This window comes from Dama dama, chromosome 16, assembly GCF_033118175.1.
Source record: "Dama dama isolate Ldn47 chromosome 16, ASM3311817v1, whole genome shotgun sequence".
Lineage (NCBI taxonomy): Eukaryota > Metazoa > Chordata > Mammalia > Artiodactyla > Cervidae > Dama > Dama dama.
Window position 1 is genome coordinate 38,121,086 of NC_083696.1, and position 17,987 is coordinate 38,139,072.

The 17,987-nt window shown below is 37.3% G+C and overlaps 1 protein-coding gene across 2 annotated transcripts in view; it reads left to right on the forward strand.

The window, feature by feature from the left end:
- KCTD9 (potassium channel tetramerization domain containing 9) overlaps positions 1 to 17,987 on the forward strand; it is an 81,549-nt gene that overhangs the window by 6,720 nt on the left and 56,842 nt on the right. For both annotated transcript variants that reach the window (XM_061163862.1, XM_061163863.1), the window contains exons 2-6: positions 3,022 to 3,143; positions 5,592 to 5,635; positions 16,193 to 16,289; positions 16,890 to 16,948; positions 17,158 to 17,286. In XM_061163862.1, the coding sequence (XP_061019845.1) occupies positions 3,022 to 3,143; positions 5,592 to 5,635; positions 16,193 to 16,289; positions 16,890 to 16,948; positions 17,158 to 17,286 (451 nt within the window). The remainder of the gene's footprint in view (positions 1 to 3,021; positions 3,144 to 5,591; positions 5,636 to 16,192; positions 16,290 to 16,889; positions 16,949 to 17,157; positions 17,287 to 17,987) is intronic.

The window sequence follows — 17,987 nt, forward strand, 5'->3', positions numbered from 1 at the left end:
GGTCGCTATGACATAGTCAAGCCTAACAATTAATATAGTTGTTTCTTTGTTCTCCATTTTATTCTGCTCTTTGAAACAGTGGTATTCAAAGAACTTCTGCAATGAAGGAAAGCTTCCATATCTGTGCTGTTCAATATGGTAACCACCAGCCAATGTGGCTGCTGATCACTTGAAATATGGCTGATGTAACTGATGAACTGACTTCTATTGTAATTAGTTGTAATAAAATTAAATAACCTCTGGTGAAGGAAATGGAAACCCACTGTAGTATCTTTGCCTGGGAAACGCCATGGAAAATAAAGGATTATTATGCCTGATTATTTTCTTTATTATGGTAAGGAGTAAATACAATATCCCAAATGTTTCAGATGCAGCAAAAGCAGTTCTAAGAGAGAAGTTAGTAGTGATAAATGCTTACATTAAAAAAAAAAAAGGTGAGATCTTTAATAACTAACTTAAAAAAATGTTAATAGCCTCTCATAGCTAGTTGCTTCCAAGTTTGACAGCATGGCTTTCAAACGTAGTAGGTGCCCTTTATTTTCATGAGGAAACAGCTGACCCACAGAAAAAATCAAGTCAATCATATGGAAGTAGAAAACAATTTAATTTTTAGTTTTGAAAAAAAAAAAGTATAAAATGGTATGCTCTACTATTTAAATTCAGGAGCATAATATAGAGAGATACATTAAATTTTCATCATTTTATGTTGCTTGAGGGAAAGAAGTAAAAGGAAATGGGGTGGAGAAAGTTGATCTTAGGGCAAGGAGGGGATAATGTCAAGCAAAATAAAGCCATGTGAAGATACACAAGAAGCAGAGAACCAAGAGACCAACCAAAGCAAATTCAGAGCAACTTTTACAGCCTGGGAACTGCTAGGGGACAGTAGGAAAATCCTTTCCAACATCAGCTTCTTGTTAAAATTGCTATTATACTAAGAATTTTCTAGATCTTTCTCCTCTGGAACTCTGTGCCTGAAATGACAGAATTCCAGGCTCTGCTGCAAAGGTGGAAAATGATATGAAACAGAAGGGACACATTTTCTTCAGGCTACAGTCATTCATGGCAGGTCTGCAGTGTACAAAAGACAGTGCCAAGTGCTTTGTATGATTATCGTGGTAAAATATACATAACATAAAAGTACCATTTGAGCCATTTTGAGAACACGTCTCATCAGCATTAAGTATATTCACAATGTATATGACTCGACCACTTTTTATTTCCAAGACTTTTGCATCATCCCAAACAGGGTCTATGGTACCTGTTAAGCAGTAACTCTCCGTTCCCCCGTCTGCTCAGGTCATTCTTTGTTTTGCTTTCTATCTCTATGAATTTGCCTGTTCTGAGTACCTCAAATAAGTGGAATCATGTGATATTTGTCCTTTTTTTTTTTTTTTTTTTGGTCTGCTTTATTTCATTTAGAGTAATGTTTTCAAGATTCGTCTATGTTGTAGCATGTATCAGATTGTATTCCTTTTTATAGCTGAATGATATTCCATTGTATGAATATACCACGTTTTGTTTATCCTTGTGTTTATGAGCACTTGGATTGTACATTATTTTTAATAATCCACCTAGTTCCCTTTAAACTGTTTGCCTACAGCCCTTACCTAAGTGCCCCAACTTGCAACAGTTCTGATAGGTTATGATCCAAAATAAAACAGTTGGAATCTCTATTATGCTGTTGAGAGATTGGGCACTCCTATACTGGCAGGTAACCCCCTCCATGCTCCATTATTTATTTACTTAACGAAAAATTCAGTCTACTATATTCCAGTGACCAGTGAACAAATGACCAGCTTTGGTCCGCATTTCATATGACACCTTTATCCAATATTTTATGGGAAGTCAGTTTCAGGTCATGCTTCAGGTTCAGCTCCTCGCCTACTTTTTATTCATAATTTTCAGAGATTTGATAGTGGTACAACTATACAACAAAGCCACTGTAAGCATATGGTTACAGTTAGGACCAGAGCCAAAAATTCACTCCATGTGAATAGTCTAAACCTCTTACACGAGCAGTTGCATGTATGTTGCACAAGTATCAGGCTGCCTGGTTTAAAGCAGCATGGAACAATTCATCGTAACCCAGCCCTGTGCTGTATTTAGCCCAAATCTGGCTTTTATAAAATAATATAGTTATTGAAGTTAAATGAAGTGAGAAGTTGTTAACTGTTTATAAGATACTTGATATGGTGAATGTTTTAATAAGCAGTATTTTTTTTTTTATAAATCATTCCTTTAACAAAGAAGTCATGTAAAAGCAACAATATAAAGACTTAAGTCCCAGGCACTTTGCGAAGCTCTGATCATGCATTAATTCATTTCATTCTCCTGACGACCTTCTGATGCAGGTGCACTATTCATTTCTCCTTAAAGCCACAGAAGCATGAAGAGGTCAAATAAATTTGTTTTGAGCTGACAGCTAGGAAATGGCAGAATCTAAATTCAAGTGTGGGCCTCTTAGATCAGAACTGGAGCACTGTTTAACGTACTGTAAGCTTGTATCAGTAGTTTGGTTTTAGTTAGAGCTGATTTCTCTAGTTCTGGATTTCAACAGTATTGTGGCACTAAGTAAATATTTGAGTCATCAAAAGAAGAGAGACACTGTTAACACATTATTGACCAGGAGAATTTTGCAGAAACTAACCCCTGAGGCAGACTTCCCAGGTGGAGTGCCTGTCAATGCAGGGTTTGATCCCTCGGTCGGGAAGATCCCGTGGAAAAGGAAACGGCAGCACATTCCAGTATTCTTGCCTGGGAAATCCCATGGACAGAGGAGCCTGGCGGGCTACAGTCCACGGAATCGCAGAGTTGGATATGACTGAGCATGTGTGCGGACGCAAACACGTTACATGCGGCATTAATACATCTCAGGGCAATAATGTGTTAAGGATCTCTCAAAATCTTTTTATGTGATAATCTGATTTTTTTTTTCAATTTGCTTATAGTGTGGTGGTTTGTAATTTGGAAGTGACAAAATTGATTATGTAAGTTGTTCAAATTAATCTGGTGTGTTTACAGGTGGTCGCTGTATATGGAACTTTATCTGATTTGCTTTCTGTGGCCAGCAATAAACTCGGCATAAAAGCCACCAGTGTGTATAATGGCAAAGGTGGACTGATTGATGATATTGCTTTGATCAGGTAACCTTCACCTTTTTATTAGCTGTCTACAGTGTACCCTCAGCTTCTTGGTGCTACGCTATCCCCCTTGAGTGGTAGTTAATCCCTATTAAGAATACAGGATTTTGGCAAATGATTGACTGGAATTTACTGTTTGGAATTTAAATAATTTGGTACATTGATCAGCTAGAAAACCCTGAGTACATTCCAGTATACTCATAGTCTTTCTGCAGAGTCCATGTATGCTTGTGAGGACTTCTTTATATTACTAGAAATGGATCTAATAAGACATGAATTCTTACTGTTAGAAATTTAATTGCTCTCTTTTATGTGGTACTGCTTATTGTTCAATTCATTTCCAAAGAACTCTTTTGAATTTTATAAGCGTCACGGAGAGCCACTCTGGGGAAAACTTGCCAAAAGTAAGATAGAATGTTAACTATAGTTAACTTACCCATGATCCACCATGATAGTGGTTTTGGTTGGTTTGTTTTGGGGTTTTGTTTTTTAAGTATGCCAGGCATATTTTAAAACCAGTGTCCAGTTCACCTCATTCCATCCTCATGGGATCATAGACTTTTGGAGCAGGAGTGAGCTTAAAGAAGATGGAATGGGAGCATATACTAAGTATTGACACTGTGCTAGTTATGTTGTATTTGCTTTGCTCACGTTACCTCATTTAATTGGCAAAGGCTTGGGCTTTTTAAAGTTGATGTTGTGAAGATGATGCTCTAAATTATGGTAGTATACAAAATTTAATTTTCATTTAAACCCAGCTTAGAATTAACATTTCAGTATAACATACTGCCGTTAAACACTTCTGGCCCCTTTGTTTTATGCATGAGAAAATTAAACATCTGAAAAGTTGAATGACTTACCCAGGTCATACGGTTTAATAGTTGACTTTGGTTAATGAGAGGAAAACACATTTTTGTATTAGTCTTAAAAAATTAATTGGCATGGTGAACAAGCAGAAAAGGTTACAAGCTTAAAAGATACAGATTTAAAATACAAATAAATTGGGAGAATTTCATAGTTTTTAAGTATTTATCTCCCAGCTTTGGTTTCTTTGGATTATCACATTGTTGAATGATTTATATCAACCTTAATTTCTCCTTAAGAAACACACTCTGCTTCCAAGGAAAGTTCTGTGTTCCTGTGTTGTGTTATTTAGAAATATAATTAGAATTAAAAATTTCTACAACATAGGTTGTAATTGAAGAAGGTCATGACTGAAACCTTCTGAACTATAGAATACCTACTGTTTAGAACTCAAATTGAGTTCTGCCAGAGGGGAAGGAGGGTCGGATTAAGAGGTATAAACTTCCAAACAAAATAGATAAGTCACAGGCATGTAATTTGCACCACAAAGAATGCAGTCAGTAATACTGTAATAATTTTGTATGGTGACAGATGGTTACTTATTGTGGAGTGGCCATCAGATGGTAGACTTATTGTAGAGATTCTTTCATATATTTCATTGTCAAATCACTGTATTGTACACTTGAAACTAACATAATATTGTATGTCAACTATACTTCAATTAAAAAGGATAAGAAATAGCATTTATTTATATTGTATCATATCTACCTGTTTAATAATTTGTGGTTCACAGTATAAGCTCTGATAATTTATTTATACTAATGGTGAAGTGGGGCAGGGAAGGAGGATAAACACTGATAATCCAGATGTTCAGATTATTTGTATTGGTTTATATTTAGGTAAATATAGTGGATGAGTGTTTATAGCCATGTTACTCCAATTATATTCTTCCAAGATATAATATGAAAATTTATTTTCATTACCAAAGCAAAGAACAGCTGATGATGTGGGAGAAAACCCTAATAATTTATTTAGGGTTACAGAAATAAAGTGAAAAAAGAAGAGTTGGCTATAGTTCTAATCATATATTTTGAGCATAGTAGTGTATTTTTCAATTGATAAGAAAGCTGAATTCACATAACTTGTATAGTGGGTTTGTTTGTTTTTATTTCCATTTCAAAAATACTTTCATGTGCAGAATCTTCTTTGAATTTAAATCCAGAAACAGTTAGGTCAGAGGGTTAAGCACTTTGAATTTTATGAATGTCACAGAGACCTACTTCGGTGAAAGCTTGCTAAATAAGTAAATCGAGTTAACTCATCAGTGATCCACCACAATAGTGGCTTTTGGTTTGTTTCTTTGGTTTTGTTTTTTTAAAATACCCAAGACAAATTTATTATCCCTTTAAAAAAGTGTCTAGTGAACCTTATTTCATTCTCATCAGATCTTAGAATTTAGAAGCAAGAAGAGGCTTAAGTAACCTGGGTTTAAACAGAAAGCACTGGAAACTTGGTCAACTTCTTTACATCATAGATAGCAAAACCTATCTTCTATAATATTGTCTATAATGTAGCCCCTCTAGTCAACAGAGAATTAATGTGATTTCTGGATTTTGATGGTGGCTTTTTAAATTTTGATTTCCCCAGGGATGATGATGTTTTGTTTGTGTGTGAAGGAGAACCATTTATTGGTAAGTGACTCCCTTAAAAGCCAATTTTGTCTGCCAAAATAGAGATGAAATTTCAAATATTTTACCTGGCTTTAATAAGCCGAACATTAAAAAGTATCTTGTGGCAGTATTCAGCTCTTCATAGCTCTTTTGATTCTGCATTGGGGTTGGGGGAGTATGAAAGTAAATTTCTAGCTTGAATTAGATGATCATATTTTAGTATGGATACCTCATCTTTTTTGTGCTTTTCTCTTTTATTTTAAAATGCTCTAGATGTGCACATACCCATTAATTATGACACAATAAGGTAGTTTTGATTTTAGAACTCCATTGTTTTGAAATTTTCTCTAATAGTAGTTACCAAATCTCTCTGCTATGTTACATATTTTTAAGCATGTATGGGTTGCAGAGGGCTTCCCTGGTGGCTCAGTGGTAAAGAATTCACCTGCCAGTACAGGAGACTTGGGTGCGATGCCTGGGTCGGAAAGATCCCCTGGAGAAGGAAATGGCAACCCACTCCAGTGTTCTTGTCTGGGAAATCCCACTGACAGAGGAGCATGGTTGGCTACTGTCTCTGGAGTTAGAATCGGACACGACTGAGCAACTAAACAACAGGTTGCTTGCAAAAGTAATGTTTGACAATCATTCACAACAGAAAAATCAAACATGACAGTATCAACCACACACACTCATGCACATATATACACACTACCCTTTAATTTTGAAGAAAACAGGTACAGTGTATATCTCAAAAGAAAGAGCCTGAGGCTTAAATGAGGTAAATATTCTTTAGTGAGTATTTGACATAGTTTCAGAGAATCACACTATGAATACTTAAGTATTTTTTAAGCCTTCTCAATATTTGTATTTGTTGAGTGGAGGTAGTTCTTAGGATCATCATATGGCAACTTAAAAGTAAGTGCATATTCTCTGTCTTTAAGACTGTGCACAAAAAAATTTTCTCATCATTTTTTACCTGTTAACCTAACAAAGTGGCAGGCAGTAGTCACTTAATTGATTCATTGCATAGAAATAAACAATAAAAAGTGATTTAGTGTTTTTTGTTTTGTTATTCTGAGCTTTCAGAGTTAAAAATATTTGGTATGTTTTCATTCTCTGTGTTTTTTGATACCTAGATTATTTTACTTTTGACCAGTGGAAATCCCTTGAAGTCTTCCTCTTTTTTATACAAATCTGTTAGTCTTTTACAGATTCCTTACTGTCTGGAAAAGCAAAATGTTCGTCTGATACTTCTCTTGTCCTAAACCCAGATTGGTTTTTTGTTATTGGAAACTTTCATATCTTTTAGTGGAAAATGTCATTTCAGGACACAATCTGGGTACTGGGGAGGCTCATTGCTCCTGAGTTCATCATCATTACCAGGTTTTTGGTGAACAAAATTTGAAATACATAGCTAGTAGATAAGATTCATATGTAATAAATGTTATATTATAGAAAGCTTTATATCATATATAACATAAAATACGTCATGAAAGTGACTCAGTTGTGTCTGACTCTTTGCAACCCCGTGGACTGTCCTTGGAATTCTGCAGGCAAGAATACTGGAGTGGGTAGCTGTTGCCTTCTCCAGAGGATCTTCCCAACCGAGGGATTGAACCCAGGTCTTCCACACTGCAGGTGGATTCTTTACCAGCTAAGCCACCAGGAAAGCATGGGTTCATACTTTGGTTTATAATTAGGATTATAAGATTTTGTTTTGCATCTAGAATGTATTTTGCAAACTTTTACACTGATACCAAAGCCAGGCAAAGACACTACGAGAAAATTGCAAATATCCTTTATGAATATTGATGTTAAAATCCTGAGCAAAATATGAGCAAACCAAAGAAGTATATTGAAAGGGTTATACTCTATGACCAAGTGGGATTTATTCCTGGAATTTGAGAATGGGTCAACAGACATAAAGGAATCAATGTGATATGTCACTTTAGTAGCATGAAGGAAAAACCCCAAAATATCTCCATTGATGCAATACAAGATTTTGACAGAATTGCACATCTTTTCACAATAAAAGCACTTAGCGAACTAGAAATAGGAGGAAACTTACTATGATAAAGGCCATATATGAAAAACCCACAGCTAACACACATCCAGTGGTGAAAGACAAAGCTTTTCCATGAGAATTGGGAACAATGCCCACTTTTGCAACTTCAGGTTATTATGTTAGAGGTTCCAGCCAAAGCAAATGGGCAAGAAGTAAAATTATTTCTATTCTCTGACAACATGATCTTGTATTTAGATAAACCCTAAACACACATGAAGTTAGAGCTCATAAATGAATTCAGCAAAGTCCCAAGAGTCAAAATCAACACACAACAATCAGTTGCATTTCTATATACTGGCAATGAACAATCCAAAAATATACTTTAAAAAAAAGTTCAACTTACAATCGCATAAAAATAAAATGCCTAGGAATGAATGTAACCCCTATCACAACCTAAATGATGCTGAAGCTTTGAAACCAGGGAGAGGTGGTGGTTGAACAACATTGTGCATGCACTAAACGCCACCTCATGGTTCACTTAAAACGGTGAATCCTATCTCGTCTGGGCAGTATTCCAGCTTGTGTCCTTTTCTTGTTTCCTCCCAGCATTTTACTTTTAGAATATTTCAGTAAACACCCATATACTCATCACCTAGATTCTACTCATTAGCAGTTTACTATTCTACTCTCTATTATTCTTTATTGCATAATGATCCAGGTCCATTTTATTTTTTGATGCATTTCAAAGAGATTGTCATTATCAATACACTTCACCCTTGAACATTTCAGCTACATATCATCAACTAGAGCTCAATATGTTTTACATATTTTTGAATTAAACTTGCATAAAATGCATAAATTTTAAGTGTGTCTTGCTAAATGTTGACAAATGCACCCATCTGTGTAACCCAAGCCCCTCTCAAGATATAGAATGTTAAATCATCCTAGAAATTTCCCTCAGGTTCTTTCTTAGTCCCACCGCTACCCCACCAGAGACAACTACTAATTTTGTGCCTGCTGCTTGCTGCTGCTAAGTCGCTTCAGTCGTGTCCGACGCTGTGCGACCCCATAGATGGCAGCCCACCAGGCTCCGCTATCCCTGGGATTCTCTAGGCAAGAACGCTGGAGTGGGCTGCCATTTCCTTCCCCAATGCATGAAAGTGAAAAGTGAAAGTGAAGTTGCTCAGTAGTATCCGACTCTTCGTGATCCCATGGACTGCAGCCTACCAGGCTCCTCTGCCCATGGGATTTTCTAGGCAGGAGTACTGGAGTGGGTTGCCATTGCCTTCTCCGAATTTTGTCCCTACCATACAATAATTTTGCCTGTTATATAAACCTTTATATAGTTGGAATCACAGAACATGTATTCTTTTGTATAAGGCTTCTGTCATTCAACACAATATCTTAAGAACTGATTCTCTTTTCAATTCAGTTCAGTCGCTCAGTTGTGTCTGACTCTTTGCAACCCCATGAACTGCAGAACGCCAGGCTTACCTGTCCATCACCAACTCCTGGAGCCTACTCAAACTCATGTCCATTGCGTCAGTGATGCCATCTAACCATCTCATCCTTTGTCGTCCCCTTCTCTCGCCTTTAGTGTTTTCTAGCATCAAGGTCTTTTCCAATGAGTTGGTTCTTCACATCAGGTGGCCAAAGTATTGGAGTTTCAGCTTCAGCATCAATCCTTCCAATGACTATACAGGACTCATTTCCTTCAGGATTGACTGATTGGCTCTCCTTGCAGTCCAAGAGACTCTCAAGGGTCCTCTTCAACACCACAGTTCAAAAGCATCAATTCTTTGCTGTTCAGCTTTCTTTATAGTCCAACTCTCACATCCATACATGACTACTGGAAAAACCATAGCTTTGACTAGATGGACCTTTGTTGGCAAAGTAATGTCTCTGCTTTTGAATATGCTCTCTAGGTTGGTCATAGCTTTTCTTCCAAGGAGCAAGGCGTCTTTTAATTTCTTGGCTGCAATCACCATCTGCAATGACTTTGGAGCCCAAAAAAATAAAGTCAGCCACTGTTTCCACTTTTTCCCCATCTATTTGCCATGAAGTGATGGGACTGGATGCCATGATCTTAGTTTTTTGAATGTTGAGTTTTAACCCAGCTTTTTCACTGTACTCTTTCACTTTCATCAAGAGGCTTTTTAGTTCTTCTTTTCTTTCTGCCATAAGGGTGGTGTCATCTGTGTATCTGAGGTTATTCGTATTTCTCCTGGCAATCTTGATTCCAGCTTGTGCTTCATCTGGCTTGGCATTTCACATGATATACTCTGCATATAAGTTAAATAAGCAGGGTAACAATATGTAGCCTTGACTAAATCCTTTCCTGATTTGGAACCAGTGTGTTGTTTCATGTCCAGTTCTGACTGTTGTCTCTTGATGTGCATATAGATTTCTCAAGAGGCAGGTCAGGTGGTCTGGTATTCCCATCTCTTGAACAATTTCCCACAGTTGTGATTCACACAGTCAAAGGCTTTGGCGTAGTCAATAAAACAGAAGTAGATGTTTTTCTGGAACTCTTGTGTTTTCAATGATCCAACAGATGTTGGCAATTTGATTTCTGGTTCCTCTGCCTTCTCTAAATCTAGCTTGAACATCTGGAAGTTTTCAGTTCACGTACTGTTGAAGCCTGGCTTGGAGAATTTTGAGCATTACTTTGCTAGTGTGTGAGATGAGTGCAGTTGTGCAGTAGTTTGAACATTCTTTGATATTGCCTTTCTTTGGGATTGGAATGAAAACTGACATTTTCCAGTCCTGTGGCCACTGCTGAGTTTTCCAAATCTGCTGGCATATTGAGTGCAGCACTTTGACAGCATCATCTTTTAGGATTTGAAATAGCTCAACTGGAATTCCATCACCTCCACTGGCTTTGTTCATAGCGATACTTCCTAAGGCCCACTTGACTTTGCATTCCAGGATGTCTGGCTCTAGATGAGTGATCACACCATCATGGTTATCTGGGTCATGAAGATCTTTTTGTATAGTTCTTCTGTGTATTCTTGCCACCTCTTCTTAATATCTTCTGCTTCTGTTAGGTCCATACCATTTCTGTCCTTTATTGAGCCCATCTTTGCATGAAATGTTCCCTTGGTATCTCTAATTTTCTTAAGGAGGTCTCTAGTCTTTCCAATTCTATTGTTTTCCTCTGTTTCTTTGCATTGATCACGGAGGAAGGCTTTCTTACCTTTCCTTGCTATTCGGAACACTGCATTCAAATGGGTAAGTCTTTCCTTTTCTCCTTTGCCTTTCGCTTCTCTTCTTTTCTCAGCTATTTGTAAGGCCTCATCAAAGAAAAACAACACCCAGTTGTGGATGTGACGGGTATAAAGTCTGATACTGTAAAGATATTGCATAGAATTGCATAGAATAGAATATTCTATGCAATATTGCATAGAAACCTGGAATGTTAGGTCTATGAATCAAGGCAAATTGGAAGTGATCAAACAGGAGGTGGCAAGAGTGAACCTCGACATTTTAAGAATCAGTGAACTAAAATGGACTGGAATGGGTGAATTTAACTCAGGTGACTGCTATATCTACCACTGTGGGCAAGAATCCCTTAGAAGAAATGGAGTAGCCATCATAGTCAACAAGAGTCTGAAATGCAGTACTTGGATGCAGTCTTCAAAAGCAACAGAATGATCTCTGTTCGTTTCCAAGGCAAACCATTCAGTATCACGGTAATCGAAGTCTGTGCCCCGACCAGTAATGCTGAAGAAGCTGGAGTTGAACAGTTCTGTGAAGACCTGCAAGAACTTCTAGAACTAACACCCCAGAAAGATGTTCTCTTCATTATAGGGGACTGAAATGCAAAAGTAGGAAGTAAGAGCTACCTGAAATAACAGGCAAATTTGGCCTTGGAGTACAAAACGAAGCAGGTCAAAGGCTAACAGAGTTTTGCCATGAGAACGCCCTGGTAATAGCAAACACCCTCTTCCAAACAACACAAGAGAAGACTCTACACATGGACATCATCAGATGGTCAATACCGAAATCAGATTGATTATATTCTTTGCAGCACAGATGGAGAAGCTGTATGCAGTCAGCAAGAACAAGACCAGGAGCTTACTATGTCTCAGATCATGAATTCCTTATTGTCAATCTCAAACTTAAATTGAAGAAAGTAGGGAAAACCACTAGACCATTCAGGTATGACCTAAATCAAATCCCTTACAATTATACAGTGGAAGTGACAAATAGATTCAAGGGATTAGATCTGTTAGAGTGCCTGAAGAACTGTGGATGGAGTCTCTTGACATTGTACAGGAGGCAGTGATCAAGACCATCCCCAAGATTATCTTAGACCTCCAATTTTTTAATTCAGAGCTAAGAGAATGCTCCCAGTCCTATTAAAAAAAAAAAAAAAAGGTCAGATCTATATGTGCTGAAATTGAGTATAGGATTGTAAGGTTTTTATTTAATATTTTCTTTTACTGTGTCTCCTTTCTTGCATATCAGTAGCCCTAGTTTCCAGGGACATATATGGTGTCATGAAATTACTGTTTTCCTTCATCCTACACAAAATACACATAAAAGTTTCAATAACAATCACAATACTTTGTATATGACTACAAAGACATTATAACTACTAAAGACAATTAAGCATTTTTAATATGCCTGTTCCTTCCTTTATTTAAAAGTGTATTTATCCATTGTCAAATATGCTATATACATAGACATACATACACACACCATTGTATACTGTACTCTTTCCCTTAAAACCATCACTTAGTTTTACTCCTCCAGTCCTTAAATTGATGCCCCGAGAGGCTATCTGAAACTTATTTTCCAGTAGATTCTTTATAAAGAACTTGTGAAAACTGTGTTCTCTTGACATCTTGCATATGGCCTCTATACCTGAAAATCAGTTTGACTAGTCATAAAATCATATGTCAGATGATTTCATGACAAAAGTGCCACTTTAATGATATATTTTTTTATTGTATATCAGTTATACCTCAAGTTGTTTAAAAAAATCTTTAGGTTGTGATTTTTCTTTAAATACCTTAAATATGTTACTCCATTTTTTTCTAGCATAGAGTACTGGTGTTGAAGAAAACCTGATTTCTTGTAACTGATTACTTTTCCTAGATCACCCAAAGCATGATTCTCTTTCTTTAAAGTATAGTAACTTTATTAAGACTATTTCTGGATGTTCTGGGTTGATTCTGTCAGATATGTGGTGGGCCCTTTCAATACATAGTTTCACTTTTTTTAATTTCAGAAAAGTTTTCTTGAACTTTATGTGTTTGTTTTGTCACCATGATTTGATTTTCTCCTTTCAGGATTTCTATTGGATCTTTCACACTTGTCTTCAGTTGATGGATTTAAAATCTTTTTAAAATTATAGTTATTTGTTTTAATTTATTGGTGACTGCTTTACATTATTGGTCTGATTTCTGCCATCCATCAACATGAATTAGTCATAGGTATACAGATGTCCCCTCTCTCTGGAAACTCCCTCCCTCCAACCCTCTAGGTGGTTACAGAGCCCACTTTGAGTTCCCTGAGTCCCACAGCTAATTTCCAGTGGCTATCTGTTTTACATGTGGAAGTTTATATGCTTCCATGCTGTTCTGTTCGTTTGTCTCACCCTCTCCTTCCTCTCCCTGGCCCTTGTCTGTATGTCTGTTCTCTATGTGTGTGTCTGCATTGCTGCCCTGTGAATAGGTTCATCAGGACTATCTTTCTGGATTCCATATATATGCATCGATATGCAATGTTTGTTTTTCTGACTTCACGCTGTAGAATAGGCTCTAGTTTCATTCATCTCAGAATTGACTCAAATGCACTCCTTTTTATGACTGAGTAGTACTCCATTACATATATGTACCACAGCTTTTTTTCCATTCATCTGTCGATGGACATCTGGGTTGCTTCCATGTCCTAGCTATTGTAAATAATGCTGCAGTGAACACTGGGATGCATGTCTTTTTCAGGTTTGGTTTCTTCAGGGTATATGCCTAGAAATGATATTGCTGGCTCATATGGTGGTTTTATTCCTAGTTTTCTGAGGAATCTCTGTACTGTCTTCCATGGTGGCTGTATCAGTTTACATTCCCCCCAGCAGTACACGAGGGCTCCCTTTTCCCCATGCTTTCTCCAGCACTCGTTGTTTGGGGATTTGTTGATGATGGCCATTCTGACTAGTGAGGTGATACTCATTGTAGTTTTGACTTGCATTTCACTGATAATGAGCGGTGTTGAGCATCTTCTCATGTGTTTATTAGCCATCCGTGTGTGTTCTTTAGAGAAATGTCTGTTTAGGTCTTTTGTCCACTTTTTGACTGGATTGTTTGTTTTTCTGGTATGAGTTGTTTGTATATTTTGGAAATTAATCCTCTGTTGGTTGTTTCATTTGCTATCATTTTCTCCCATTCTGTGGTTTATCTTTTCACCTTGTTTATACTTTCCTTTGCTGTGCAAAAGCTTTTAAGTTTAATTAGGTCCCATTTGTTTATTTTTGTTTTTATTTCCATTATTCTTGGAGGTGGGTCATGGAGGATCTTGCTGTGATTTATGTCATATAGCATTCTATGTTCTCTTCTAAGAGTTTGATAGTCTGTGGTCTTACATTTAGGTTTTTACTCCATTTTTAGTCTGTCTTTGTATATGGCATGAGAAAGTGTTCTAATTTCGTTCTTTTACACATAGATGTCCAGTTCTTCCAGCACCGCTTATTCAAGAGACTGTCTTTTCCCCATTGTGTATTCTTGCCTCTTTTGTCAAAGACAAGGTGCCCACGGGTGTGTGGGTTTGTCTCCAGGCTTCCTACCTTGCTCCATTGGTCTGCGCTCTGTGCCAGCACCATGCTGTCTGATGACTCTGTGTCTGTGTTTTAGTCTGAAATCAGGTAACTTGATTCCTCCAGCTCCATTCTTCTTTCTCAAGATTGCTCTGACTGCTTGGGGTCTTTTGTGTTTCCATATGAATTTGAAATTTTTTTGTTCTAATTCTGTGAAAAGTGCCATTGGTAATTTGATGAGGATTGCATTGCATTTATATATTACATTGATGTCATTCTCACAGTATTGATTCTTCCAGCCCAGGAGCATGGACTCTTTCTCCATCTGTTTGTGTGGTCTGTGATCTCTTTCATCAGCGTCTTGTAGTTTTCTGCATACAGCTCTTTCACCTCCTTAGGCAAGTTGAGATCTATTAAATAGTTTGCCTCTCCTCCTTCATTTCTTTTTGATTTTTAAAGCTTTGCCCTTTCATCTTTTATCTTCCTTCAGGCATTATCTGTGGTGATCTTTCACTCCTGTGTCTCTTGTAATCTTCATTTCTGAAATGATTTTTCTTTTTACTTCTAATTCTCTCTGAGTTCTCTTGTCTCATTTCTTCATTTTTGGTTCTGGTTTATTTACTTACCTCTTTTAGCATATTTGGAATATTATAGTTTACCTGTTTTGTGGGTATTTCTGCCACATCTTTATTATCTATAGGGATGTAGTCTTCCTTTTTAAAAATAATTTTGTATGGGAGTTTCTATTCCTCATTTTTTACATGAAATTCATTTTCCTTTACTGGAGAAGGACAGCCTGACTTAGAAAAGTTTTTCTAATTTCATGGCTTTAGGTTTGCCTTTTCTCTTTATTGTGAAGTATTGAAAAAATATGGGAATTACCTTCTTATATATTCTAGTGGACCTTGTTGACTTTTATTATCTTTTTTAAAAATTTATTTTTAATTAAAGGATAATTGCTTTTACAATATTGGTTTCATTTCTGCCATACATCAACATGAATTAGCCATAGGTATATATACGTGCCCTCCCCCCTGAAACTCCTCCCACCTCCCACCCTTTCACACCCCCAGGTTGTCACAGAGCCTAGGTTTGAGTTCCTGCGTCACACAGCACGTTTCCATTGGCCATCTGTCTTAGGTGTGATAGTGAATGTTTCCCTGCTGCTGTCTGCTTCCTCCTCTCTGCCTGTGTCCACTGCTGCCCTGCAGATAGGGTCCTCGGTGCCATCTTTCTAGATTCCACATACATGTGTTAATATGCAGCATTTGTTTTTCTCTTTCTTGACCTACTTCAGTCTGTATAATAGACTCTAGGTTCATCTACCTCATTAGAACTGACTTCGATGTGTTCCTTTTCCCAACAACTTATCCTCAGTATGGGGCTTTTTTCCTAGGTCGGAGTTTTGAGAGTTCATTTTCAGCCCCTTCAGATCTTACTGCACATTACTTGAATCACCTGCAGTTAAGAGTGGGCAGACCCCTCCACTTCCGGGTGGTGGTTCTCAAGTAGATTTGCTGAGTTTTGGAGTGAGTCTTTATGGGTTACTTTGGAATTCTTAGGATCAGCACATACCCCGCTGTTGCTGTCAAAGAAGAGGCCGTAGCTGCTGTCCTAGCTGTCAGTGCTGGCGGTATGCCTTCTACCTAGTTTTGTTTTCCATGCTGTCTACGGGTCCAGGGCTTGCGGTCCTAGTAGCTCTGCCATGCTTTTGTGTATTTTTAGTTTAAAAAATTACGGTATTGCCATCTTCCCCAAATCACCAAATTAATGCTTCCCCAAATTAATGTTTAATTTTTCTACCTGTCATCTCTAGATCCTCAGACAGATTCTAAACTACCTGAAGGGCTGTCAGGATCTCACACAGACTGGCTCACATTGAATGTTGGAGGGCGGTACTTTACAACCACACGGTAGGTGCACATGCACGTGTGTGTCGACGTGGTACTACATGCTGTCTGTTCTTTCCTTCAGATGACTGATTTCCTTAGAAGATATTCCAGTGCTGCTTAAATATTCTGTGTGATTTGAAACCAATTTTTAGAAAGTTTTTTAAGAGTAGAAAAATGGCTCATAAGTCATTCCAGAGAAGGCACAAAAAGCATGAATTTAGCATTTTTAGAATATGTTTTTAAAATATTGAGCAATATACTTGTAACACAAGTAAGAAAATTAACAACACTGAAATTTTAAGACACAACTGCTTATACTAAAGGGATAAAAACAGCCTACTTTAGAGCATGAAAATTGTGATATAGTTGCGTGCTAGAGGGATAGATTAGCATTGAAGTTAAAGTCAACTAAATCAATGTTTAAATCAAAGGAAGTGCCAGATTAGAAGGGATTTTGATAAATGGCAACTTACTGCACATTTTTGTCTCCCAGCATCACTCCTCCCAGGTTATAGCATGCATCTTTTTGAGAGAGCAGCTGAGAACAAGTATACTCTTGACTTAAATATGTTTGTTTATAAAGACAAATGGAGAAATCCATTTTTTTCCCTGAATTCTTAGGAGCACTTTAGTGAATAAAGAACCCGACAGTATGCTGGCCCACATGTTTAAGGACAAAGGTGAGTGCAGTCCATAATTTTCCCATTTTGCGTCTGTAGCTGTATTGACTTTAAAAACTCCTGTCCTTTTGTACTTTTTAATGGTATTGGTAATAATCTGTACAAGAGTAAAAACATACTGGTATGCTACACAGTTTGCTTCCTATAAATTTCTGACTTTACTTTTTGCTTATGTGGGGGTGGCTATCTTCATTTTGTTGGCCCCACAGGTGTTTGGGGAAATAAACAAGATCATAGAGGAGCTTTCTTAATTGACCGAAGTCCTGAGTACTTTGAACCCATTTTGAACTACTTACGTCACGGACAGCTCATTGTCAATGATGGGATTAATTTATTGGGTGAGTTTTCAATGCAATTCCTTATATTTTTGTAAGTTTAGGATTTATACTTTCTTTTTAACTAGCTAAGTATAATGTATTTTCATCAAGTAAAATTATCTTTTTCATTTTAAAAACTAAATGCTTTTACGTGTATACGAGTATATATAGTTACAGAGGTATAGCCACAGGTAAATGGCTTTTCACGTATGTATATAACCCATGAATTCCAATTTTGGATTCTAAATAGACTTAGAATTTATCAGTAAGCACTCTAAAGGATTTTTTTATTTTAAAATTTTTATCTATTTACTTTTTAAGTTTTCCTTTCTTTGTTTTTGGCTGCACTGGGTCTTCGTTGCTTTGTGCAGGCTTTCTGTGGCTGCGGTGAGCAGGGGCTACTCTGTGTTGCAGTGTGTGGGCATCTCGCTGTGATAGCTTCTCTTATGGTGGAGCGCTGGCTTCAGTAGCTATGGCACTTGGGTTTAGTTGCTTCATGGCCCATGAAGTCTTCCTGGACCAGGGCTCAAACCCGCGTCCCCTGCATTGGCAGACAGATTACCCACATTGCCACCATGGAAGTCCCTGTTGTTTTTAAAATGGCATTATGAGTGTGACTTGGATTCAGGTTATGGACCTTCCCATTATATTGAGAAGTAAGGTCAAGAGAGGAAATTGTACTTTGGAATCATAGGACTGGATTAGGATCTTGATTCTACAAC